The 27815-nt window shown below is 41.6% G+C and overlaps 1 protein-coding gene across 1 annotated transcript in view; it reads left to right on the top strand.

The window, feature by feature from the left end:
* Positions 1-1581: 1581 nt before the first annotated feature.
* Positions 1582-27815, top strand: part of nhsa (Nance-Horan syndrome a (congenital cataracts and dental anomalies)) — a 65160-nt gene continuing 38926 nt past the window's right edge. Inside the window, exon 1 of the mRNA XM_028587496.1 lies at positions 1582-2022. Within this exon, the coding sequence (XP_028443297.1) occupies positions 1743-2022 (280 nt within the window). The 5' untranslated portion in view covers positions 1582-1742. The remainder of the gene's footprint in view (positions 2023-27815) is intronic.

Raw genomic sequence — 27815 nt, 5'->3', positions numbered from 1 at the left:
TCTGAGCCACTTGACCTCCCCCTGCTTGGTGTTGAGGGAATGTTGTACACAAAATAATCCTTGTGTGTTTTTTCATGTGAGGCAAAAAGAGGCTGACCTGAGAGGCTGTCCACGCCCTCAATTTTTCAAGTGCAATGTCCCCATAGTACAGCCAAACTGTGTAAATAACAGAAGCCTGTCCAGGATGCATTACATAAGCTCTGAGTCATTATTTTACAATTTCTATAAATCTGCCCTTTTTGTTTAAAAAAATCAATGAATCGTTTGGTCTGTAAAACGTCAGAAAATAGTTGAAAATGTCCATCACACTTACCCAGAGCCTATGATTATGTATTGAAATGTCTTGTTTTGTCTGACAAACAGTCCAAAACCCAAATACATTCAGTTCATATTATAGAAGACTAGGAAAATCAGCAAATATTTACATTTGTCTGGTTTAATAAACTGGCTTACCAGACTGGAGGCAGTGATTTTGTGTGTTTTGCTTCAAAAATGACAAACAGTTAATTGGTTGTCGAAATTGTTACTGATTGATTTACTGTCGCTTTCTTTAATCGGTTCATCAACTAATCATTTCAGTTAAAGTTATAAGCGACAATATGAAAATACACTGACATGTCCAATAAGCAGTCACTACTAGGAGGGTCAGTAAGGGATATCCATTATGTAAGATGAACTATTTTTGATGAATTATACTTCATACACAGACCAAGGAGTGCGTTCATACGTATTTAAAAAGCAATCAAGTTTTTACACTGTGATTCTGTCGTGTTCTCCATTATGGAAAAAAACTATAATATTTTAAGGGACCGGAACTGAACGCACTTTCTATTTTCCATTCTCCCATTATATGACTTATCCCTCGTGTTGTCTTTCTGTCGACCATGAACTTGTTGAAAATTGAACCAGAACTTTTTTTTTTGCTGTTTTTCTCAACTTTTTTGCTGCTTTTTTTTAATGCTTTTTTAATTCATGGTCAATACACTTCATTTAGAGTTAAAAAAAAGCGAAAAGTATAAATCATTCTGACTAATAGTTGAGATCAGAGGATGTTGAGCGAATCACATACATACATGTCAAAGTTTAGGCAGGATACTGTATTAAAACTGTATTTATTTTTCTCAAATGCTATCAAATTAAATAAAACACCCACAATTAAATGGAAGTAATCATTCATTTTACCTGGGAAGAATGATGCATGGGTTCCATACAACGTACATGCATGCATCCAACTTTGGATCAATTTGGTTGTAAGAAACCCATATTTCTGATATTAAAAAAAAACTTTAAAAACGCGTCACATTTGACCCGAGGACAACACAAGGGTTATAACATGCCCAGAAGACATTTGTTGTGATGTGTATGCAACGTCCCTCCTGTCCTGGAGATTGTTCAGGACCATTAACTTATCTTTGTTTTTCCTGGGGGCCGTGAAGCCAACACGGCAACTTCAACGGCGACAGCGAGGGAGTCCGGATCCAGTCCAGCCTGGTATTCCGCTCCATGTTTCACTGCCGCCATTTTTAAAAACCACCTCTACTTCGGAGCAGTGAAAAACACTGTAGCATTTAGGGGCAGCAGATGACCCGGCGCAGCAGCCAGGAGCACAACAGTCCAGGATGGGGGGCATCAGCAGCAGCTGAATTCAGAGAAACTGGACCAGGGGCCGAGGGGAGAGAACTGTTTTCTGCTCACTCTTGGGTCACTTTTGTTGGATTTATTCCTCGGTCCACCACACCAACATGCCATTTGCCAAACGAGTCGTGGAACCTCAGTTTCTGTGCAGGCATCAAACCCCAAACGAGGACCCTCTGCTTTTCGAGGACCTGGTCTCCATCAGTAATGTGGCTCTATCTCGGACCTTGCGGCAGCTGTCGGACCTGGCCAAACATGCCTGCTCCATATTCCAGGAGCTGGAGAACGACCTCTCATCCACCAGCCTGCGGGTCAGGGGGCTGCAGAGTAAGATTAACAGACTCCAGCAGACCTGCTCCGAGCTGGACCCCAAACAGGAGGCAGTGCGTGAGTACTCGCTCTTATTATCTCTTTTATATAGAAGCTACACGCGCTTGTCCCGCGCGCGGCTCTGAAGGAAAACGGCACGGGGAAAACACGCACGAGGAGCGGGCATCTTTTCCACTTCTCACCGTTGACTTCGGACTACATTTCTACAAGCAAATAATGACGTAGATAAAAAATGAAGTTAGCTTAGTTTAGCTACCACAAGTTGCATAATATTAAGTCGCTGCAGAAATGATACCACAGTAGCTTAAAAACTCCTTGAAAGAACGAGAAAGTCGCAGTAAAATCATTGTTGACCGGCCACCGTCACCAGCGCACGGTAAGCCAGGCACATCTAATTTCTTTACCATTTTTAGTTAGCTTCGTTGTTTTTGTAGACATTCAGTTAGCTTATTAGTTCATATTGGCAGACACGCGCTGCTGTTTTCATCTCTTTCCACGGTGAGGGGCGTGTGTCAGACTGTCTGTACCCATAGATATATATATATATCTATGGTCTGTGAATGCTACCGTAGTAACGTTAGCCACTAGCTATTACATTGCTATAGACAGGATTTCTCTCGTGGAGTAACTGTACAGTGTGCTGGTTATGGCTTTATATAACTAGACTTACAGTTACAGGTAACTTTGTTAATGGCGCACATTGGTCCAGGTGGGAAGCAGTTAACCTGTGTGATTGCGTCACAACGTCGATATTTTTAAATTTAAAAACACCACTGAGTGTCGGTGTCAGTTGATACAGATATAAGCAGGAGTTGTGCTGGCCACTGATATATGTTGAGCCAAAGTGTTTCAAGTTAATGATGCTCTGCTCCTCACAGTTGTCCTGCTTTGGTGTTGAACTTTGCTTGACCACCAGTGAGAATTCATTACCCTGATAACACAGCATGTGTCCATTGCCTGCCTCTTTTTTCTGTGCCCCCCTCCCGCCCCCCTCCCCACCCTCCCTGAGTGACTGGGGTGGGGGGGGGGGTGTATTTATGTATAAACCCACTCTCCAGGAAGCACATCTCTATCCCCGTAATTGTCCAACCTGGAACAGGTCCTCCAGCTTGGACATATCCCAGTGCATTTACACTGCTTTAGTTTAGGGTTCAGCAAGTCCTTGCATGTTCCCCAGACCCTGCTTCCTGTGGTCTGTGAATGGATTAGTTTGCCTGCGGGTATTTATCTGCTGCCTGCTAAACTCAAAACACATACATGACCCCTCTTAAACCTGATTTAAAATTGGGAGACGTCTGCAGAGATTATTTTTGCCAGCGCTTGTAGCTCCTGTTTGAGGCAACATTTGCAGGCTAGTTTTCCTGGCCCTTTGCTGTTTGGTCTTGAAGAGAGTTTGAGCCTGATCTAAAGAGGCTCCATCAGTTCATATTTGCAAGTACACTCCTCTCTGAGCTGGGTGGAAGCACATTGTTTTAATGGAGAATTATAAGTGACACAATCTAGTTTATTACGAGTTTATCATAGTTTTCTTTTGACAGCTCTCCAGACTCCATGTAAATTAATCTGGGAAGCTACTTTGATAAAGGCAACTCATAAAATCATGATAAAAAAAGTTATTACAGCAGTGTTGTAATGAGAGCAATATTTTATAAGTATCCACAGCTCAGGATGTGATTAAGCTGCAGTTTAAAGATGACACCTAACGGCAACATTTAAGTCAAATGATTTACTGTGTGATTCATCCCACTTCTACAGGGTGGAGTGAACATGTTGGGATGAAATGATCAAATCCCTCCATGCTGCATGTTGTAGGCTACACAGGATCTTGCGTGCTAGGTTACCACATAACCCTCTTTTGCCTGCAAAAACCTAATTACTCTTAATTGTGCTTTTCATATTAATGTGTGTCAGGGGCAGCCTTAAACAACAGAACCCTCCCTCATCTGAATGACAATTAGTGTAAATGGAGCAGTTCAAGGCACTGGGAGCTTGGAAAGGGTGTGGGGGGGAGGGTGGTGCTTTTATGATGCGGCTGTGACTTGTCTCTGAAGGACACAGCCGCAGATTCATTGGCCATATTGGATTATGCACAATCAGATATTGACCCATTGGTAAAGGATCACAAGGGCTGTCCCTTGTGAGCAAACATGCTGTTTGGAAGAAGTTGTTTTTCTGGTGGTGCATCAGACACAAATTATTTGTGTGTAGTATTGTAGCTGTTTTCCAGTTCCCTCTGTGGTGATGTCTGAATGCAGGTATATTTTTTGCAGTGTTTTTTTTTCTTCACTTTTGCGCCATCTCATAGCGAGCTTTTTATTATCTGTCAACAACGCCAGCTGTACTAAGTAGCCAGCAGGTCCATATATAGTAGCTTAGGTTATGCTTCTACTGTCTGTGATTGATCACCATGGCTATTTATACAATGGAATCCAACAATATAACACCAGATATGCTTTTAGACAAACAGTACACACTTTAAATGTTTCTGTAAAAATGAAAAATAAGAAGTTGTCTCTGTTTGGTAATCTATTTATCCAAATCCATGTGAAACACTCTTTTTATGCTTTCTCTTTCTCTGACTCTTGTCCACTGCCTCGCACACACTTCAGCAGACGTTTACGTACCAGGAGCCTGGCATGTATCCCTCAGCCCTGTGTTTGGACAGCTCTCCTATGACACCCCATCAATGTCTGTGTTTGACTACCATCACAGCTCCTCTGCCAGACTGGGCTCTGTAGCACTACAGAGTCCCATGTTAGAGCACTCTGCTGGGTTTTAAGTTACACTAGGCTCAATGTGGAGGGGGAGCTGTAATTCTTGTGGCGGAAAGTGGCCCTCTGGTTTTTTTGGTCCAGGAGCACATGGCTGGCAGTTTACCACATTCCTTGTACAGGCCGCTCCAGAGACTGTCTCACAACACCAAATAGAGAAAAGCATTAGTCTCACTGATCCACTCAGTAAAACTGAGAAAAATGTTTAAGGACAGCAGCACACAAGATGCCTCACATTTCTGTGTCATCGTGCTCTTTCTGCCCATTATGGATAGAAGAAGTCCATCATGCATTAGTGTTGCAAAACGGTGTGCATAGTCTTACATGACAATCTTGTGACTTTAAAGTATTACGTTGAAAGCGTTATTAATGTTATTGGTTGTAGAATTAGAACATAACCCTTCAGTACAACTGTAGTTCACTGGCGAAATTGCTTTGAACAAAACCAAAAGGTTTTATTTCACACATGTATAATAAGGGTAGTTATGTGAATACAAATTGAATTTGAAGAAATGTAAAAAAAAATGTTTGGAAATGTTCTCACATAAAAAACAGCCAGGATCAATATCTTATCTTTTAGATAAGTGTTTATATTACTACTAGTACAAATACATTTGACCAAATGTGCAGAATTTGGAGATTTTACTCTGAAGTTATACATAATTTACTAACCAGCTGACTAATTCAGTTTGTTTTAAAACTCTAGTAGAACATTTGTAACTGTCAAGTTCATTGAGCTTAAATGTCTGAACTCAAAGAAATCAGCTTGACACATACTAGTCTACATGTTATTTATTTAACATTTAAGAAAAGACAAGGGCCTGCAGCAGGGAACATTTCTCACGACTTTGCTTTAGGTGCTTTAGGCTTTCCACTGTGCTACTTTTCCGCTTGCTAAAACCACCCCTTGAGTAAGATTGAGCACCATGTATTTATGCTCTGCAGTTGCCATCCTCTCTGTTTCTTGATTTCACTCCAGAGCCGGCCTTCCACTTCAGCACTGTGACGTTCATGCAGCTCTGTTAGAGCCTCGTTGCCTGGAATGAAAGCTTCTGTGGACGGCAGTAGCACATCATCTATGCGACTATAAACTCCACGAGAGCGGCTTAGACCCGGAAACCACATTAGCCTGCTGACAGTCCTTCTCTTCTACATGTCATTGACCCAGTCCCGCTATTACTGGGACTTTGATTTACTAAGTGAGGCCGCAACAGCGAGTCAGTGCACACTCCATCCGAGGTCAATAGCAGTCGATGTTAGCATACTCAATAGAGCTTCAGATAACGCAGGAATGAAAATATTTCACAGTGAGTGAAATCAACATTTTTTCAATAGTGTCCTCTTTAGTGATTCTGTTTTTTTTAGTAGCTGAGTTCAATATATGTGGTGATATGGGGTGGGAACAGATGAAGAAGAATGAACTTTATGCCACCAGCCTCAATCTCTTTCCATAAAGCGAACAAAGACTTTAAATCATTCACACAAAGAGAAGAATTACATCAGCGAAACTTGGATCACACTTTAGAACGGGATCCAGAGCCTCTCCTCCGCTTTTCTCTTTCATTGTCAAAACCGTAAGCATATTTCTGCAGGTCCAGACAACCTGCCGTTGATATTGTACCCTTGCTAATTATAGAGCACATTTCAAAGACTTGCTCATTTATTCCTGCACCTTCCCCCTCTTCCCAGACAGAAACTGAGAGGGCCGAGACAGCCCTGATGCTATGCCCTGTTGTTTTAATTCAACTGTCATGTCATCCATTCTATATGCACTCTTTGTGTCTTATATTCAGTACTCTAACTTTGAATTTTTGGGACCAGAGTATAAAAAAAAGTACCAAACTATGAACAAACCAATGGCTTTGTTCAGTATTCTACATTGTAACTTAATAATATGGTATAAACACGTTATTGTCAGCAAATTATTTTTTACACCAGAGTGTTTGACATTGAAATGAGAAATGCGGTCTTTGTACCAAGTTGAACTGAAGGTTTCCCCTTCACTCCATTAACTGTGTGTGCGTCTCGGCACCTCGGCCCCCGGTGGTTGCTCGGCCTGTGATTGAAGTGGTTTCTGCTGAGCCGTTCTGTCAAGTCAAGCATTCCAAGAAGCCAGTGACCAGGAAACCACAACGCTCGCTTGCACTTCTGGGACCTTACACCCGACACATGCTCCCTAAATTGGCCTGGATGGCTGGTGTGATTAGGGGAGATGGGAAGAAACTGGAGTTAGGGGTTGAAGCTGTTTGCTTATGAAAGGAGACGTTTTGTTAAAATTAAGGTTTTTCATTGCTTTTCTTGAGGGAAATGTGTGAGTGATTACACTTTACATTCCTGCGGTGGGACCCTCCACGAGAGCAAGTGCTTCTGAGTGTGGCCATCTATACACTTACCTAAAATCCCTCTGCTGGTCTTCTGTATATTTTCAGGCATATAGGCATTTGTATTAAGTGTGTTTAGGGCCTCTCTGCTGGAATGTATACATTCCTGTTTTTGGAACGTCAGGTTCCTCCAGAGGAAGTTAAGCTCTAGTTTGTTGTTGGTTAGAGTGGATTGTTTTTTCTACTCAATAGGGGGCCATGATAAGTTATCTCCTTGCCCTGAGGTGCGTATGTGTCTCTCTCACACACACACACACACACACGCACGCACGCACGCACGCACGCACGCACGCACACAAACACAAACACACACACACACACACACACACACACACACACACACACACACACATACTTATTAAATAACACTCCCCAGCAGTCATTACTCTTTATAGAATTCTGAGTGTGGGGCTTAGGCATCAGCAGTACAATTCAAGCCTGTCCTGAAGAAGAGATGGGGGGCAAAGTCATTTACCCCTGACCTCAAAAAGCCTGCTGACCTCGAACCCCCACACCCCCTTCAAATCACAAAAGAGCAAACAGAGCCGCCTCCATCTTGTTTACCACTCGGCCTCTAAAGACTTGAGCGGCCAATTAGAGGGGATTTTACGTTTGACATGATACTGAATGGCCACAGGTCAGCGGGCTGACAAAAAACAGTCCAGAGCTAGGCATGATTAACCTGTCAAACTCAACGCAATAACTTAAACTAAGTCTTCATCCCAGGCTGTCACTCATGGCTGGAGAAGAACTGAGCCATGACCAGCTCCATGAAAAGTTTTGGGTGCTCTTTATCCTTTACTTCCTCCAATGGTTTTGAACCACACATTAAGCTGCAGCAACATTTGACTTTTCAGCATTGAACAACACATAAACTACTATGAGTCAGGTCAGTAATAATGACCTGTGGTACCAAAAGCAATTACAAGCAGTGCCTGTCATTTCAGAATAAAGATATGTCTGACCTCAGCTCTATTTATTCAGGATAGATATTTCCTCTTCTTGGCTCTACGACATCTGCTCAGCCTTCTGTCTGAGCCTACATGTAGCTGTTATTCTAAATACTGTAGCTGAGACTTCAAGATTTTGCCCAAAGATCAAATAAATAGACATCAGACTTCAAGTTAAACTAAGTTTACTGTAGCATGCCGTTTACAACACCTCGCCACATTCTTTTCCATGGCAACCTGGAGAAATATTGACAGCTCACAGGGCTATAAAACGTTTGTCAGCTACTCTTTGTCTTGCCGCCACTATAGCTGGAAGCATTTCAGGCCACCTGTGTGGATTTCCTCTCCCAACTCAGAATGTCTTTAAATGATATGATCTTCCGCTCCTCTGCAGTCCCTCCCCCCAGGCCACCACCGTCACGAAGACAGACTTAAATATTACGCAATGGAATTATTCTTACAGAAATGTTAAGACACATCTTGGGATCTTTGCAGGAGGAGAAAATAAAAGTAAAAGTAAAATTCGTATGAGTCTCCACTCCTTACTCACTTATCTGGTGAGAGAGATTAGTAGGAAGTGAGAGATAAAGGATCAGAGATGCTGAGAGTGAATCACAGCTGTATAAAGATAACCTTATATTAAGTAAATCCTCCCATGCTCTTCTGCCAATAGGAAGTTTTATGTTGCAGTGAATTGTTAACCTGATGCATGTATGCTAATCTACATTTTACAATGGACTCTTTCAAAAGCTATTCTCATCTAGCGTTAACACAATCCCAACGTGTAAAAGCGGTGGGTGGGGGGGAAAATGTGCGGTAAAACTGACTTGGTATTTTAACAAGAAGGAAACATGAAGTTGTAGTCTTTGCCATGCAGGTGTTTAGACTGGGATTTGACTGGAATGTGAACTCCCCTTTCCTCGCCGCTGTATACGAGCCAGTGGATCAGCCAGGTTGAGTCTTTAATGTTGAAAGAGCCTTTTCATCAATCATCCTACCATCAACAAGTGATGCAAAAAGGAAAGCACCTGTGGATATGAGGGTGTGTGTAAACGGTTTAGGCTAAGACTATTCTCTTCACAAGTAAAATTTCTGGTGTCAGGTTTTATTTTCAGTTCGGTGGGACAGTTGGAGTAATCTCATCCAAGCACACAGAGATAACAGAATATTTAAAGCAAACCAACCGCTACTACTACGAGTTTAGAGTTTAGATTATGTTATTTTAAGGAATAGTTTCACATTTTTGGAAATACCCTTATGAGCTTTCTTGTTGAGAGTTAGATGAGAAGAACAATAGTTTTGGCCATTACAATATGAAGGGGAGCAGTTAATTTAGCTTAGCATAAAGACTGGAAACAAGGGGAAACAGCTAGCCTGGCTCTGTCCAAAGGAAGTCACTGCACCCAGCCAAGAAATAGTCCGGCACATATCCCCCCCGTAAATCACAATTTATCATTTTTACACATCAGTTTTTATACTGATAAAAAAAAAAAATACTATATAATGTGGTAATTAGTGAGATTAATAGGTGCTGGTTGGTGGATTATTTTTTTTTTTTTACGTTTGGACAGAATCAGGCTAGCTGCTTCCCCTATTTCCAGTCTTTATGCTAAGCTAGGCCGCTAGCTTCCCGTAGCTTGATATCTAATCTCACTCTTTGCAAGACAACACATATTTATAAGAGTATTTCCCAAAACTATTATTTTAAAGATTTGATTTGGATGTCATCTCTCTTCTTGCATTTTGACTGGAATAGTAATTACATTCAACAAGAACCAGAAACTAAACTTCCCCTCAAACAGACTCTGCTATCGATGAAGCTTCAGTCAGAAAGTATCTTCTGCCATTTCATATTTTCTGTCTTGTTTGTGGCTGTCTGATGTAATGAGCAATCCTCAGGCCAGACTCCCTCGTCATGGTCTTATCTGCTTCCTGCTGTCTTTGTACCGTCCTGTGGGCCCTCACTTGTCACACTGACTTACAAATTTAGTACAAGTGGTGGAGGGCGCCCTGTAGCACGCTGATAGAGTGTTTGTGAACGAGCGTCACTGACCTGGACATAGAGGTTTTCGGTGCTCTGCTTCCCATCACTTCAACACCTTTCCACCAGTGAACAGTTTTGATGCAGTTTTGTTTCTTTTTCTAACTTTTAAAGGGAAAATGCCCAATCCCACCTGATATAAATAATGTATTAGCAGATAGGGAATTCTACTTGGTCCACTCTTTCATTTTTTTCATATGCATCAGTTTAATGCTCTAGTCTGGATAACACTAATTGTGGCACTGAGAATGAGCAGAGGTATCCTGGACCGGTCAACGTGAGAGGACGACTCTCCTCCAATCGGCTCATTGTGCTATGAAGCACGCGCAAGTTCACCCTCCTGCACTGGCTTTTGTTCCTCCCTCTTTTATACCCTCCTCCTCTGGGATATTTCCTCGCCACCCGGATTCATCTTTTATTCTTGCCAGTGATTTCTGTGCCTGCCCGCTCCCTCAGGCATTTTGTATACTTTGTTCTTCTCTTCTGACGGCTTTCTCTGAGCTTTCTCTCCCTCTCTCCCGTTCTGCTCGTCTCTGTATCCCAGTTTCTCATTTTGAGATTCAGCCAGTCCCGCTCCTAGCAGCCCCACTGGGGAGAGACCATCCTGCTATAGCAGCAAAAAAAAAAGGGCTTATGCCATAAAAATGGATGACCTGCTCTCCATTATGTTCTGCTTATTAGTTAGCGATTCTCTGAATTAAACATTTACTGACCACAAATCAACATAGAATTGATGCCTGGTACTCTGGGTAAATTTGCATGGGTTAATATTTGAGTTTCTGAGTACTTATGTTTTATATATATATATATATATATATATATATATATATATATATATATATATATATATATATTCACAGCACAGTAGGTTTTTGTAAATGAGAGGACTGAGCTCACTGTACTCTGGGAACTTCACTGCAGTCAAATGAGTAATCAAATGTCCCTTGGCTCAATCTGAAAGAGAAACCGGGGTCATTTGATTTCCAAGTAAATCCTTTTGGTTTTTATTATGCCCAGTGTTACTGATCTCATGACACATTCAACTTCCACACAGCTCTTACCATTAGACATTTAATTATGAGAAAACAGGAAATCCTAGCGTAGCATCAGTCTATCCCACACGTTTCCAAGGAATGGATTCTCACCCTGAATAAAGATCCAGTTACCAATCTAAAAGTTGCACTCTAGGAGCTCACTGGGGAGTTCTGACTTGGGAGGGAACTTCCACTGACATCTGAGTACTGAAAACATGTATTGAATGAGACGTTGTATTGTTTCTTTTCCACAGTGAAAGTACAGAATTAAATCTTCTGACTCCACCTGTCTCTCCAAAACTGTCTGGAGCTTTCTTGCTGTGAAACAGTTAACCTTAACAACCACGTTTACTGTCCACTTGAGAAGCAGTTCATCATGTGGAGAGATAACATCTGTGTCTCTTAGTGATGCTGAGTAGTCTATAGCTTTAGTGTGACCAGTATGTTTGTACTCAAACCTGAACTTATTGGGAGTTGGAGACTGGGAGAAATAAATGAAATACTATTTGGGACAAACCTACTTTTATATCCTCCATCATAGCTGCTGTTGGGCGTTTGTGATGATTTGCCCAGTCTGTCTTGGCAACCTCTTTACATCAGGGAGCGAGCCACCACAGAGCAATTTACTGTTAGAGTTTGTGCTTCATTTTTAGTCATACAATGTTAGATGAATCAAACTAGCTTTTACTTCTGGTTTTCCGCTCTTGCTAAAAGAGCAGCAGTAATATCAAGCAAATTACTGTCATGCTTTTAAAAATGTTTTGTACTGAAGGGACTGCACTTCAGTGCAAAGTGATAAATAGAATCTGAAAACAGTATGCGACAGGAAGAAAAATTGCCCAGAAAGCTTTTCCTCCTCAGTTATTTCGTTAAAGTTATGAATGCTGTGGGCGATAGGAATCAACAGCTCTGTAATTCAAAGTCTAAAAAAGCAGCAAAAAAGAACTAAGGTGACTTCAAACAGGAAACAGTATTGAAATAATCCTTTGATGCCACCGCGCAAGGTGTGTAACAATGATACCAAAGGTCATTACAGCTGGCAAAGCTTTGAGTTGGTTTTCATATGAAACATGACCTTGTGGAAAGCCGGTTTGCTAAATTTTCTTTAGCAGTCTAGCTTACCTACGTATGTGTCATTATTGGACACACATTAATACCATTTTAATTTGGTTTAAACAAGACATACAGTTTTAGTAACTACACTTGTGGTTTTGACTTGTTTTCACTGACAGTCCCTGGAGAAATAGTTCCTGGAAATAGCTTTTGTGACGAGTCATTTATGGGAAATGCGAGGGCTGTTGGCCACTGTTGCATCACAGAACTAATGGACGGTCAGCCTGCTGTGGATTGTTCACATCAGTTTATCTGAAGAGAGTATTCCCTCCCTCAGGCTCAGACTGAAATGGTAGCTGGACATGGCGCATGGGGGTAAAGTACCTGAAGGTGCTGCTGTGTTGTTGCCAGCTGATAAGCCCCATCTGTTGGCCGCCAGCCCAGAGCCCATAGCCCTATGGAAAGTGTCTTTCATTAGAAGCACGGACTTTCATTTTGACTCTCTCCCGGGAATACTGCTAAACTGTAACCAGACATCAGGATTTGTTTGTGTTTAACTTTTTCCTTGTGTGGGAGGCTGAGATATTTTGTGAAATGCGTTTTCTTTCCAACTCTAGGTCAAACATTCCCAAATAATTCCATACAGTGTGAGGCTTATATTTTACAAGACTCATTTCATACACTTATCTTATAATAAAAATAATGTGGCAAATCCTGCGTACCGACTAAAAACTAAGGAGATTCTAAGGAGCTCAGCAGTTAAAGAGTGAGCCTGATTGTCACTGGTGCTTGTAGTTTGTATTTATTTTTTTTGATTATAGTCCAACAACCAATTAGTCCCCGGACATGATGTGTATCAGTCTCTCCGTCTGCATAATAAAGATATGCACATTATTTAACTGGAGGGGTGGATTGGGACTATTCGATATTTTGGCTCAGGTATGAGCTTCAAAACCTTTTCTGAACTTTGGAACAGGCAAATCATGCACATCCATCTGTGTTTGACAGGTTTGTTCTGCTATTTATACACTACAAATTTGACTATATAGTCCGTCAACTGAGGCAGGGATGCATTTGCATTCAAAGTTTGTGACATAGGGTATGTGGTCAAATGCATCTCTGACTACCTCATGTGACTTGACCAGTAGCATCCCAGTGTGTCCACAGTACACTCACACTTGTGTTTAGAGCTGTCCAATTGTGATTCAAACACCCAAGGTTGGATTTAGGTCTAAGCATGAACAGGACCGGCTAAATCAAAAGCCCATCCCACTCCCAGAGTCTCCACCAGCCAGTAAATGGGAGCAAAGTGGAGGTGAGTCAGACGATTCATCTAGAAACTAACTGAGATCCAGACATAAAGGCACTGGTGTAAATAAAATGGAAAGCTGGGCTTGAATGGCTGCCATGCTGAAACAGACCCGCCGTTGGAGCGAAGGCCTACCCTAGCAGATCTCTTTGTGCAGGCGAGCTGCATGCCAGCTGGCTGGCTGCTGGGAAGGTTTGTGTGACTCATTACCTCTCCATTGAGGGACACAAAGCCAGACCACGCTCGCCCGTCAGAGCTCAGAGTCTCCCAGCCTCCCGTCTTCACCTTAACGTTAGGTCAAGTTCACAGCCTCCATGCTGGGATAGTGCTCAGCAGCTTCATCCAGCAGCCAATCAGTGACAGAGATCTCAGTCACGGGACGTGTTTGAATGAGGCTCTCAGTAGAAAGTCTCTCCATTCACTTAAAGTTTGGACAGTTACCTCGGCAGCACTTTGTCTAAAGGAAGAAATGTCCTGGCTGAACCCATTTGGCAGGACACATTGATGCCCATTGATTTGAATTCTTTCACTGCATGTGTCCTTAGAGTCTCATTCCCTGTTTTATTGCCCCTCTGTTTGTTCACTCTGACACTAAATGCCACGGTGGCACCAGCTCGTGACAAAAACGCCTCATTTATCACCTTGATGATGTCTGTTCATTCCTGTCATAATGGCGTAATTTTTTTGGTTAACCCAATGAACCTTCTTGTTAGTTTGGACGGGGTGTACTCTGAGGCGGGGAGAGCTGTGCTAAGCAGTGTTTTATTTTGAATGTGTGTTTTTAGAGGTGCAGGGCTGCAGGGAGTGCATAGAGGTGGATCAAAGACTGCTTCATTCTGACAGATGACAATAACACGATGTAATCTAAAGCATATGCAGCATGTTTTAGGAGATCCAGGTTGTAGAGCTGTGATGTAGGTGTAGATACGGTGTGAAAAATACCTGCTGTTTTATCCTGGACTTGAAAACATAATAAACTGCATACCAAGGGAGATTATAAAGACTTATCAAAAGCAGCAACAGTTTCTCCACTTTTCTTTGCTCAGTGTGTGTGTGTGTGTGTGTGTGTGTGTGTGTGTGTGTGTGTGTGTGTGTGTGTGTGTGTGTGTGTGTGTATTTTTCATCTTTGTAAACCAGCTCATATCAGGTTAACCCTCTATCTAAATATGGGAACCAGTGTGAGACATTGCTGGGGCCATCTGTGACTCTGCAGATGGCCCTGCTTGTTAAAGTGGGCCATGGAAGGACCCTGTCGTCTACCCAGGACGGGACAATGGAGATTACGAGTGTCTGATCTCTTGGTTTAAACACAGTCTGCAGGACTGCAGGACACGGGGAGGGGCACACTGCCCTGATCTTTGCATCACACCACTGTTGTTTCATCCACATCAAGGAATGCTAAGACGCACAGGCTTTGCCAGGCCTGGGCCAAGTTATTTAGCCCGTCACTGAGAGTGACTGAGATGTATTTACAGAACACAAGTTATTAGGTTATTAGATGACATCCTCAAATGTCTTGTTTTGTCCACAACTCAAAGATATTCAGTTTATTGTCACAGAGGAGTGGAAAACTAGAAAATATTCACATTTAAGGAGCTGGAATTTGATAATTTATACTTCTTAATATAAAAATGACTCAAACCGAATAATTGATCCTCAAAATATTTGGCGATAAGTTAAATAGTTGACAATTAATCGATTCATCTTCACAGCTCTACAAGTTATCTCATGTTTATGAGGCTGGAGAGTCTCAGTTTTAGCACTGTAGGCCTTTCTTGTATGCAGGCCATTTGTCCTTCAATGGCACTCGTGCTGCCTTTTGTTGTGCCTTTTTATGGTGGCTTTTTGTTTTAAGTCAGGCTTAAGAAGAGGGCATTCAAAAAAGTGAAAATCATTTACAGAGGTCCAGAAATTTTGGTTCTATTAATTTTTTCCATTTGCACTCCATTTGTCCATATGAAGCACACGTTCCCACGCCCTATTTGGTGTTCCTTGTTTCTTGATTGTTGTTGACGTTGGTGCTCTGCCAAAGAAAGATCTGTATGCTCAACCTGTAGGGCTGAAACGTAGTATTCAGGGAGCTGGGAGAGTCTGCAGAAGATACTCTATTGGCAGGGGAAGGAAGGAATTAACTTCTTGTTAACATTAATTATGTGGTTTTAGCGGCACATTCACACCTAGAACAACATATTCTGCCTTGCTCTGTGGGCTGTGCAATGAACAAGTGCATCATGAAAGAAGATATTGGGGGTGTCTTACTTTCTAAGTGGTTCAGGGATTTAAACCAAATATTTGTTTATGACATATGTGCATGTGTAGGCTGTGTTCTTACTCCCCGGGGGGTCTACAAGTTAAAGGAGCACTGATCCTGATCTTATTAAGGAAGTGTCGGCCAGCTAGTGAGAGTATAAAGTCACAGGAACAGTGCACAGCTGATGCGCTGGGTAGAGATGTTCCGATACCGATACCAGTATCGGTATCGGTTACGATACTGCCTAAAACGCTGGTATCGGTATCGGGAAGTACTGGAGTTTATGCACATATCCGATACCACGTAATAAAGCCCTAAAGAAAATCTACGTTAAAGTAGATTATTTATGTTCTTTTTCCATTATAACTGACTGTCAAACTGGACAACAAAAGAAAGTTCTGTGGCGTTCATCGTTTGTGTTTGTTCATGTTTCACAAAGATAGAAATAATATCACATCAATACAGAGATAGTAGCATACAGCTGTTAAAACATAATAAAATATATGACACACTGGTATCGGATCGGTACTCGGTATCGGGCGATACGCAAGTTCAGGTATCGGAATTGGTATCGGGAAGCAAAAAAATGGTATCGGGCCATCTCTAGTGCTGGGCGTTGTCTTTGGTTATTTATCAGAACGGGAAGGAAACAGACTGTGAGATGAATGTCTTCATCAATGTGATCATGGAGTACAGATACTGTTTTGTAAGTGTGTGTTTTAGCATTAGGTTGAATACTGAGATATTGCACAATAATCACTTGACTGGTTCCTCTTCCCACAGCTTTTGTTTGCATGACCTCTGCCACGAGAATACTTAAGAAATCGGAGATGTTGGGAATGATCCAAGGCTAAGGTATCCAGGAGTGATTTACCTCTTTCTTTCTCATCCGTGAAACAAAGATATTTGAAAAGAAATTTATGACCTCGTGTAAGGGAGTGGAACAGTCTCAGAAAATGTCTCAAGGTGACTTTTGAAGCTAAATGATAGAGGCTGCATCATAATTACAAAGCTCAAATGTAAGCCATATATTCAGTCATATATCTTAAGTTATTATTATAGCAATTCCACTGTAATATTGTATGGATGTGAATCACTGATTCATTCCATTGTCATTCCGGATTTATGTTTTTGTCTGTAGAACAAGATATTCAAAATAACAGCCAATGAACTTAAGGTTTAACCGTAATATATGGTCGGATAAAATGTCTTCAAGATGTTTCGAGCTAGCCTAAACTCTCAACCGAAGCTTTCAATGCCTTTTGATAATATCATATTGCACCACACGCAAAGCCAAATCCGATTTCATGCTGAACAGTTGTGACAATCAAAGACCGCTCTAACATAATTCAGAGCCATTAACATTTCAGAGTTTCATCTATTCATTCCACTCAGACCATCTCAGTGCTTCTATTATATTAAACGCTTAAGGCATCACACTCCTCTCCACAGACAACAATGTATGTCTAATAGCAGTACACAGGGATACATGGCTGTTCGATGAAGTCATGTGCCGAGCTTCTTCTTTGAAAGGCACTGGGCAGCTGCTTCCCCGTTCTCCATCTGTGAAATGTATACGTTCAACACGGGCCTTTGTTGCTCAGCGGCGATGACACTGACCCAAGGTCAGCGGTTTGAATCCCACTGTGGCTACCCATTGTGAAAATATACACACTCATTTGATTTTGTCCCAGTTTAATTTGGACCAGGTGTCATCCCAACAGCTTTATAAAAGAAGCTGTGATGTCAAAAGTCATACAAGGGGAAATGGAGGTTGCTATGCAAAAGAAGATAAGAAGTGGCATCACGATACCGATACTTTTTAAATACTTTTTTTTAAATTAAGGAGGATTCATCATCAAATTGCTAAATTGAATGAATTTTCATATGACTTTAAACTTTTTTTGTGTTTTCCCTTTGGATTATTAATGAGTTAAAACCCAGGACAGAATTTCCATATGCTTACAAATTTGTTGTGTGAACACTGTATCTTACAGCCTTTTTACAAATTATACAGCTTGCCGTCGTTTCATTTTTGGCCTGAAAATCTAGCCACACGGCGCTCCTCTTCCTCTCTGCCGTTCTTCTACTCCGTCTCTGTCCTGCTTGTGTGTGTAGTGCTGGCCGCCGCCGGGCCTGGCTGCTTGCTTGCTTGTTTGCCTGGCGCCGCTGAGTCACGTGACGGTACAACATCAAATCACAAGAGGGGGGAAGAGGAGCAAAGTGTGCCTGCTCTGCGCTGTGACAGGAGCGGCACTCTAAAGCAGCGCCACTGACACAGACACAGACAGCCAGGTCGCTTCTTTGATGAAACCGCAGCGGTGCATACTGGGGAGAAACTAAAACTAAAGTATCGATCTCATTACACTGGTATTGATCAATATCAATAGCAACGTTGGTATTGATGTTATCGATATTTGAATCGATCCGCCCACCACTACCATCTGTCTGTTTTGAGTGTGGGCACAGGGAGTGCAAGGCAATCTGTGTTTTCATACTGCCTAGAGGCTGATCAGCCTCTCAGTTGTGTGTGCAGCGTGTGAAGCACAGTGTTGGGAAAGTTCACTTTCTACATGAACTAGTTCAAAGTTCAGTTCACAAATTTTAAAATGAATTAGTTCAGTTCATAGTTCATACTTCAAAATTTTGAACCAAGTTTACAGTTCCAAAAATGAACTAGTTCATAGTTCTTTTTTTCCATATGTTGCTGCGAGCTATTATTTTTCAAAATTGTTGCCACAGCCCATATAGAACCACAGACAGCAATTATTTTATCAGTTTTAACACTGAAACTATGCGTCAGATTTCATCTTCATATCCAATCAGTTCAACGTGCCGTTTCAGGTTTGCTGTGGATGGGACTGAAGTGCGGATTTTCTTTTTGAAAGCCGGCGGGCAAAGTTTGCACAGAAATGTAAGATTTTTCCATCCTCACCGACCTCGTCATAAAACTGGTTTAAATAATCATACGACGCCTCCACGCTGCTTTGTCGCCTCCACGCTGCTTTTTGTTTTGATGACCCATGCGGTGGCTGGTGTTGCCAGATTGGGTGTTTTTTCCGCTACATATGAAGGCCTGTTTACGGTGTGTTTTAGCTGTGGTTTTGGCCTGGAAGGCTCTATAGAAATCTGGCCCCCTATTGGACGAAGTTAAACTGAGAGAGCGTGCCGTTCACAGACACCAGAATGAACGAGTTCATTTTACACAGGCAGTAATACAGTATGTTCAGTTCACGTTCGAAAATTCAAAATATGAACGAGTTCACGAACTATCGTTCACTGAACGCGTTCAGGCACAAGCAGATTATAGTTATTTGCTTTGTAAAAGTTACTTTTGGCTCCCGCAGAATCTTTTTGCACACACCAAAGCCGGTTGAGCATGTTTTGAAAGCAGAGGTCAGTATGACCAGAGAAGTCTTGGCTTGGTATGGCTGTTACCATGGCAGCAGTAAACTCAAACTTGGATGCTTTGATTACATGGATCCATTGATTGTCCTGGCTCACACAAAATCACCTAAGCTTTGTTTTATGGGGGGCACTGAATATATATTGCTTTCTGGCTGACTGTGTAATGGTAATGGGTTTACAGCAGGTTTTATAGCCTCATTTGCTGCATCACAATGTGGAGAAATACACCCTGTTTTTAAGATCGCATAAAAATTGGTCTGTTTGGCAGCTGCAGCATGATTCATGCAGTCAAAGTTAACTTTTGTTTTTGTTTATTGACTCACATTTGCCGACGTCTGTTGATGGCCGCGTACGTGTAGAAAACTAAACAAGACTTACAGTAATTATTAATAATAAAATTAATGTTGCATTAGCTGTTGTGATTTAGTGGATTTAATTGGCAAGTGGTGACAGTCAGTGTGGATGGTTGGTGGCTGGTGTTGTAATCGTGTTGCTTATGTTGACACGGAAGGATGTCTGTGGGAGGGGCGCTGATCACTGACACAAAGAACCTTTTCACCAGACCTTCAGAAGAGACTGAATCTTTTATGATAAGATGTCAAAGAGGAGGTCAGTGCTCAGTCATCGGAATTTCACATAGAACTTAGGAAAATGTGCGGATGCTCCAATGTCTGTACAGTGTGAATCCTCGGTTTTTTAACAATTTATTTTAGGTAGAGGTAGAGCTACTGGGTAACAAATGAGTCACCTCAATTAATTTGCATATTCTCCTGATCCCCTGGATTATGATGTTGTATTTAATCTGTCTTTTGTGACGCCATGGGATTCATCCAAATAAGTAGCTTGAGGTCTGTTTTATGGGTTTGTGTCAGCCTCGTCAGTGTTTTTCTTCTTCTAATCTCAATCAAAGTTGTTGTTTTTGTCGCTCAAAGGCACCACATGGCTTGTGTTGGTCACGCTCATCACTGCAAGACTAGAAAATCAGAATGGCGAGCTGAGGGAAAGAGGAGAATAACCTTACAATCCTGACATTCCCAAAGCCCTCAGGGTGAAGGAATATAGGGGTGACGGAGGATACGTTCCTCTGAGTGACCAGATGTGACCTGTCCATCTGGACTTTTACTCTCTACCATGCCACAGAGCTGACAGAGGAAACTGGAGGTGTGATTTTTGTCATTTTGCTCATGTTTCTTGTCAGATATCACACCACAAATACAGTGTTTTCACACCAAAGAGAGCGAAAAGCCCAAACCACAATCCACTGAGACCTCATTTCCCTCCATAAACAAACTGTAGAGGGCCTCCAGAGGGACCTGTCTAGATCGCGATTACTCATTGTGCATTAATGCACTTGAAGTTCAGCAAGCAAACATACACACACACACACACACACACACACACACACACACACACTGAGCAACATACACACACGTACATCCGATGAGGGCTAGTTGAAGTCCTTCTGTCAGGAGTTATGCAAGGTAAACCAGTGTAGCAAACCTTACTATGACCCTAGTTGTTTGGTGTACAAAATGTCAGAAATCTGAAAAATGTGGATCAGTATTTCCCAAAGCCTAAGATGACATCCTCAAATGTCTTTTAGTTTTTTTCCACAACTCTCAATATTCAGCTTACTGTCATAGAAGAGTGAATAAACTACAAAATATTCACATTTAATTATAATTTTATTTTCATAAAAAAACTACGTTAACCGATTAGGCTAATCAATTATTGAAATGTTTGGCAATTTATTTAATAATTGACAACTAATTGAGTAATGTCAGCAGCTCTAGAACCAATGCTACAATAACCAAATACTGTATCTTTTCTGTGCTCTCAGACAATATCTCCATATTGTTGTCGTTTCTGATCAGGTTGGATCCTGCTATTTGGCAGTTCAGTCACAACAGTGTGATTGCCTGCACCTAATGTGTTATGTAATGCTTTTTTATCAAAAGCATACCGTTAGGAAAAGAAAGGTTAATGCACTATTTCACCTTTCACCACCCTTTTTTGGTTTGGAATAAACATTGAATGTGACCATTGGTGAAACAGATGAGAGCAGTAGCATACTGTATATTGGCTTGAGGCAGTGTCTTGCCAGCAACATCTGCAGCCCTACATTTAACCTCCGCCTCACAGCTGCCTGATGCTCTGTACATCACTTTCATCCATCCTGTTGCTCATCAGGATTTTGGGCTCAGGGCCAGAGGCATTTCGGCTTACAGGAGATGTTGACCTGTGATTCAGTTGCAGTGTCTCATCACTAGTGTTCACCACTTTTTACTCTGGGATTTGTTGTCTTTAAACGCTAGATTGTTTCAAACCTGTGCTTATAGCTCAAAACCAGCTTGTATACTTATTGTAGCAGCTTGCAGAATTAGATTTTTGGATTGTGTGATAATAACAATTCTTAGTATATGATATTATTTTTCAATTTTATTATAGATATTTATATTAAATAGTATGCAAGATACATTTTCCTGTGTATAAATTTAGAGGCATATGAAAGACAAAAAGGATTTGAACTCTCTCCTTATTTGTGTCTTCCTGTTTTACCCTCCTGGAGTGAGACACAGTGTGTCCGTCACTAAACGGCTGCAACATTTTCACATACAATAGGCTGTTTCTATGAATTTTAATAAAACAAAAACATAAGGGTATTTACCTGACCTCAGACAGATCTCTTTAATCTGGGACACCGGTTGTCCCTAATCTCTTGGTTAAAGGGGATCCCGTGTTAGGTGACACACTTCTGTGCCTGTGAAGTTTGCTGTCACTGCTGGTGACCTTTATTGGGGCAAAAACAAAGCATGTGGAAAAGCCCTCTTTCTTCTCATTAATATTCAATCACAAGCTCCTCCCAAACAGGCGCGGGTGACATCTGGTGTGCTGCGGGCCCATGTAGCTGACCCAAGCCACCTTTTAATCACATGTTTTATTCAAATATCTGTCAACTTGTACTAAGACCCAGGCCTGTTTGTACCTTGATTCATTTCAAATACTTATAGCTCATTTGAATACTTTATCCACTTTAAAAGTTGTGAATTCTAGTTTAATGAAAGCATGATCATCATATAGCTTTTAGCAGACTTTTAAATGAGCAGACAAGCTTAAAGGAAGTTAGATGAGAAGATTGTTACCACTCTCATGTCTGTACAGTTAATATGAAGTTACATCCCGGAGCCGGAAAGCTTAGCTTAGCAGAAAAAACTGGAAACAGAGTGAAATGTCTAGCCTGGCTCTGTCCAAATGTAACTTAATACGCCTACCAACCCCTATTGAGCTCAATTGCTAATACGTTATATCTCAGAACTTCCTGGAGTCTCTGCTGGTTGCTTGGCAACCTCACAGTGTGACTACCAAACTTCAGAAAGTTACTTTGTCCGGCCAGGACATAGTCTCACACGTAATCCCCAATAAAACCACAATGTGTTGTTTTAACACTTGGGGTTTTTGTACGAATTAAATGAATTAGATATAATGTGTTGATCAGTGATCTTAAGAGATGCTGATGGAGGACTTTTGCATTTAAACAGAGCCAGGCCAGCTGTTTCCCTCTGTTTCCAGTCTTTGGAAACTAAGCTAAACTAAACGGTCTCTCGCTCTATTTTTAGCATTCAGACATGACAGTGGTATCTTCTCAACTCTGAGCAAGAAAGCGAATAAGTGTATTTGCCAACTATTTAACTATTCCTTTAATATAAAAGGAGATTATTCATCAAGTGTTTGAACATACTATTTGATTTTAAACCTGACTTACTATAGGGATAACTTTAATTCTTAATAACTGGGATGCAGTCTGCAGTGATGTTATGATCTGTTAGCAGTAAGTGAGCTGCTGTTTAACGCCTTCAGCATATTTCTTCATATCTCCCAATCCTCTTGTTCATGATTAGAGGGTCTGTAGAGCTGCAGTGAAGCTTTAGACCCACAGACTGGATCGTTGGAATGAGTTTTCCATTGGGGCCCGCCAGGACGGGATAAACTTGCAGCTCGCAGTGATGTCACTCTGCCTCAGATACAAAGGTGATGTGATTACCAGCCTAGAAATCACTGTCAGACTGTGGAGACCCAATTACCATCTCTCTCTCTCTCTCTCTCTCTCTCTCTCTCTCTCTCTCTCTCTCTGCGTCTTCCTCGTCTCTCTGTGAGTGTTCCTGTTGAGCCTGGTTCACCCTGCTGTGATACCATGCCCAGTGGAGCCAGACTAATCACAGTCACTTCCCAGGATCATTCCCACACTGTGTAAGCCATTCATTCTCTAGACATGGGATTGTCCATACTGCTTAGTCAGAAAAGTAGAAAAAATATATGGCATTTCTTGCTGAACGTCAAAGTTAAGTTAGGTTATTTTCCTTCAGTGCAGTCCATCTTTTCTTTTTCTGTTTTTCCTCTAACGAGGGCCAGCCTTGTGAAGTGACTGCGCCAGTTAAAGTCCCTTATCATATTGTGCCTCTTCTTCAAAGGGAGCTTTTTCTGCACACAGGGAACCACAGGAACCATACAAGTGCCTTGTGTACAAGGTTTCGGTGGCTCTAAAAGCATTGTTGGCTTTCCTCTCCACTCGCATTCTTGCAGCTCTCTTGAGAAGCCTCCTGACCACACAAGAAGGATAACGCAGAACAGTCAAGGAGAGACGGAGGAGGTTGCCAGTTATCAAATATTTACTGTTTGCACTGTAATTCTTGTGTTTGCGTGTTGGCAGTGTGTGAAGATCCGGGACATCAGGAAGCAGATTAATGAACGTCTGACAATGTTATGGTTGTCGGAAGCCGAGGAATTAGAGTTTAATTTACAGTTACTGATTAGTGAAGTAAAAGCTCATAGATATTGTTGAAGACAAAACCAACCACACAAACAAACAAACCAATGACTCCTTTCACAAGATAAAAGCTGGTTTAATGGGAGGGGTTGGTGGTCACGCATTACTGAGTGGTGGCTGCTGAGTCTGGTGTCTTTCACATGTGTAGAAAGGACATCTTCCCCCCCAATTCCCCATCCCCACCCCCGCACACACACACTCACACTATATATACATTTCTCCCTTTACTACTTTACGCTTGGGTTTGGTAGATCTTTTCTTAAATCTCCCTTTCCCCAGAGTCTGCAGTGTGCGCTGTAGCTGCCACTGCTTTAAACCAAGACTGAAATTACACATTGAATGGAAAAGTCACTTGGCCTCATTCTGCACACACAACACCATGTTGAGGCACAAAGAAAGGTGTTTTACGATACCATGATGCCCAATTTTCTTAATGAAGCACACAGTTTAAATATAAATCCTAAATTACCTAGAGTGTGTATCAACATTCACAGGAGTTTGAAGTATTTACACTATTTTACATCTCTGCAGAATAAATGGAGGAGTTGGCTCAACGATTCTTTTCTGGAATAATTCAGAATTGTCTGGACTGTAAAATGACAGAAAATGGTAAAAATGTCCGTCACAGTTTACAAGTCAATCATATTTCCTGGATGGATTGAGATGTCCCTGTTGCAGCTGTATCTATATGTAGATACATATATATTTATATATATATAAATTGGTGACAAAATATGTTTCAGAGAGCACAGTTTGAATTGAAGGGCGTGGAACACATTGCAGAGAAACGCGACAAAAGTGTAACGTGATACACCCAGACGAGTTTAAACACTAAATATTTACAGGGGATAAACGCACAATAGTAACTTAGCAGAAGTTTGCAATCATATCGAGCTGGAAGGTCAGTCAAAATTACAGCTGTCCGTTAAAAAACGCTCATTTTGAAAAGAAGGTGGGTGTAATTGTTCCCAGATTGCCTTAGCTGCTACTTTACAGAACCTGCCTTTAGTTTAGTCTGTAAGGTTGCTCTCTCACACAAGTTGCAGGAGGATGCAATGAGAGAGGGGAGAGAAGGAAACTCCGGTCAGGTTCCATGTGATATGTGGACCGGAGCAAGCAAATCCTCTGAGCTGTGTTGCCAGGCAAGTTGAGCTAAAGCTGCCTGCTTGTATTTCTACTGGCCTAGTATTTGTGCTGAGAGAGGCAGATAATGATTCTGTAACTACAGATAGACTGAAACATGAACACTGATACTAGTCTTGGCAGAATGGATTGCTTTGGAATGAGAGGAAAAGGTTTACTGAGAGATATGAGCAAAATGTGCTGATTTAAGATAGCTGTGTATGTTGCTCAATGTGTGTGTGTGTGTGTGTGTGTGTGTGTGTGTGTGTGTGTGTGTGTGTGTGTGTGCGTGTGCATGTGTGTGTGTGTGTGTCCTTCAGTTTGTGCAGAAAGATGGACACAATTCAATGCAAAAAAGCAACATTTTACCAAGTATGTTCATCTGATTTCTAGTTAAAATGTCCAATAACCCTTATCACCTAACAAGTGATATTTCAGTGAGATATAGGGACATGTTTTTAGACGATGCTTAAATATCTTAAAGGTGCAATATGTAATATTGTATGTAATACTGGCAGCTAGCGGTTAAAATAGTTACTGCACTACCAATTCAAAATACTGGAGAGTCGTCTCCCCCGCCCCCTCCTGCTCAGACTCAAAGTTCACGGGGGTTGCCAGGCTGAGACCGCAGCATTCACAACAACGTTGCACAACAACGCCAGACATTACTCCACAGCACAGCTTTTGCTCTCACATAGCCAGACATTACTCCACAGCACAGCAGAGTAGCTAACGGTAGATGCTAGTCTCACATAGCCAGACATTACTCCACAGCACATAGCTAACGTCTCTCACATAGCCAGACATTACTCCACAGCACAGCAGAGTAGCTAACGTTAGATGCTAGTCTCACATAGCCAGACATTACTCCACAGCACAGAGGAGTAGCTAACGGTAGATGCTGGCTATATTGACAGTCATAAAAGCCCGTGCTCACGCGGAGCTCTGTAACCAACTGACAGACACACTTTTTCGGCTTAAAATGACAGTATGAACCGCTAAAAACACAACAACCTCACTGTCCTCTCCACACGCCAGTCAGGCACACTTCCTCGGCTTAGAATTACAATACGAAACGCTAAAAATACCACTACCTTGCCGACGGAACACACTTCATTGGCTTAGAATTACGGCAACAATCGCTAAACACACTGCAAACTCACAGTCCTCTCGTTCCAATTTACAGCCCCCCTCTCACTCACCGTTGTCGGCTCCAGCTGCTGACGAGGCTACACGCTGTAAACAGCCATGGGCTGCATGCCTGGTCCTCCCGGTAACGTTAGCAGTTAGCAGGGTTAGCATGGCGGCGTTAGCCAGGACCCGTCGGGATCACTTTACTGGCTGTCTCAATTGTTTTTGCGAGTAACCAACTCGGGTACTCTAGCTATATAATTCAATGTGAGTACACACATGTTGAAATGACAAAAAATGCTGTGATAAATTAGCCTGAAGCTAATGCTTACCTGTTCAGGAGAAAATAAGCCAACTCTGCGTTCTTTTGGGCTCTAAGCTGTTTCCATCTTTCAAATACATCTCCAATATTTACCAGGGGGTTGTTACGTCTCTGGTCACGCAACTGTTAGAAACATGCTGTTTTCTTTTTTTATGTCATGTAGAATCTATCTCCGTTGACCCTGTTGGTTTGTTTGCTGCTTTCATGGCTGTACTACCGTTACAGCTGTAGCGTGCTGTGTTTACGTTTTTACAGGTATATATCTGGCAACCCGGCCTGCCTGTCAAACTGGGCCGTTGATAACACACAGATCAAAACATAAACATAAATTCCTTCACGGAATGTAAATTTCAAAAAGAAAAAATACTGACATTAGCATCGTTGTCAGAAAAGATAGTATTTCAGTTTAACATGTTTCCTTAATATCTGATGAGGCATTGGTGTCATTTTTGGATTTATTACAGTACAAATATTACATATTGGACCTTTAAGTGAGAGTTTTGAAAAGTTCTTTTGAGTCATATCTCAGATAAAAAGATATTTTTTTGACATAGAATAAGGTTTTTAAGATGCTGTGATATTTGTAATAGATAGATTGTCCCATTTAAAGAGCATATCTTGTTCCATTGGCAGATTTTTTTTTAAAACTTATTTTTGAAGTGGCCTTTTTCCAGTGAAGGGAGTCACTTTAGTAGTGAAAGTGCTTGTGTGACGTACTACTGTAAAAGCTGTTTACTTAAGAAATTATGCCCCTAAATGGGGAAGGTGAATGAAAAGAGAAGACAATGAAATCATCGTGCTTGGTTGGCTTCAGTATTGAGGTCGGCTCTGTTCACACACACACACACACACACACACACACACACACACACACACACACACACACACACACACACACACACACACACACACACACCCCACAGCAGAGGGAAGAGGAGAACTAACACACGCACAGTAACAATGCAAAGCAACGCCATTGGCTAACAGACCACGCACTTCTGGCCAATAGCATGCGGAGATGATACTGTATTTGTACCCCACGGAGCATGATTACCTATTCAGAGTGTTTTTATCGGCACTTGTGTAAAGCAGGAGACATTCATTTCAGCCTTTTTTTTTTAAAGTCTACAACTGGGAACGTGTGGAGCTGCAGTTTCGGTTTTGCTGGTTTAAATATAATCAATGTGGTCCTGTTAAAACAACCAATCTAGTCTTTTTGGGTTTCCCTCTCAGTAAAATGGGCTTTTAAGTG

This window comes from Perca flavescens, chromosome 9, assembly GCF_004354835.1.
Source record: "Perca flavescens isolate YP-PL-M2 chromosome 9, PFLA_1.0, whole genome shotgun sequence".
NCBI lineage: Eukaryota > Metazoa > Chordata > Actinopteri > Perciformes > Percidae > Perca > Perca flavescens.
Note: the sequence above shows the minus strand (reverse complement) of the source record. Positions and strands in the feature narration are given on the sequence as shown.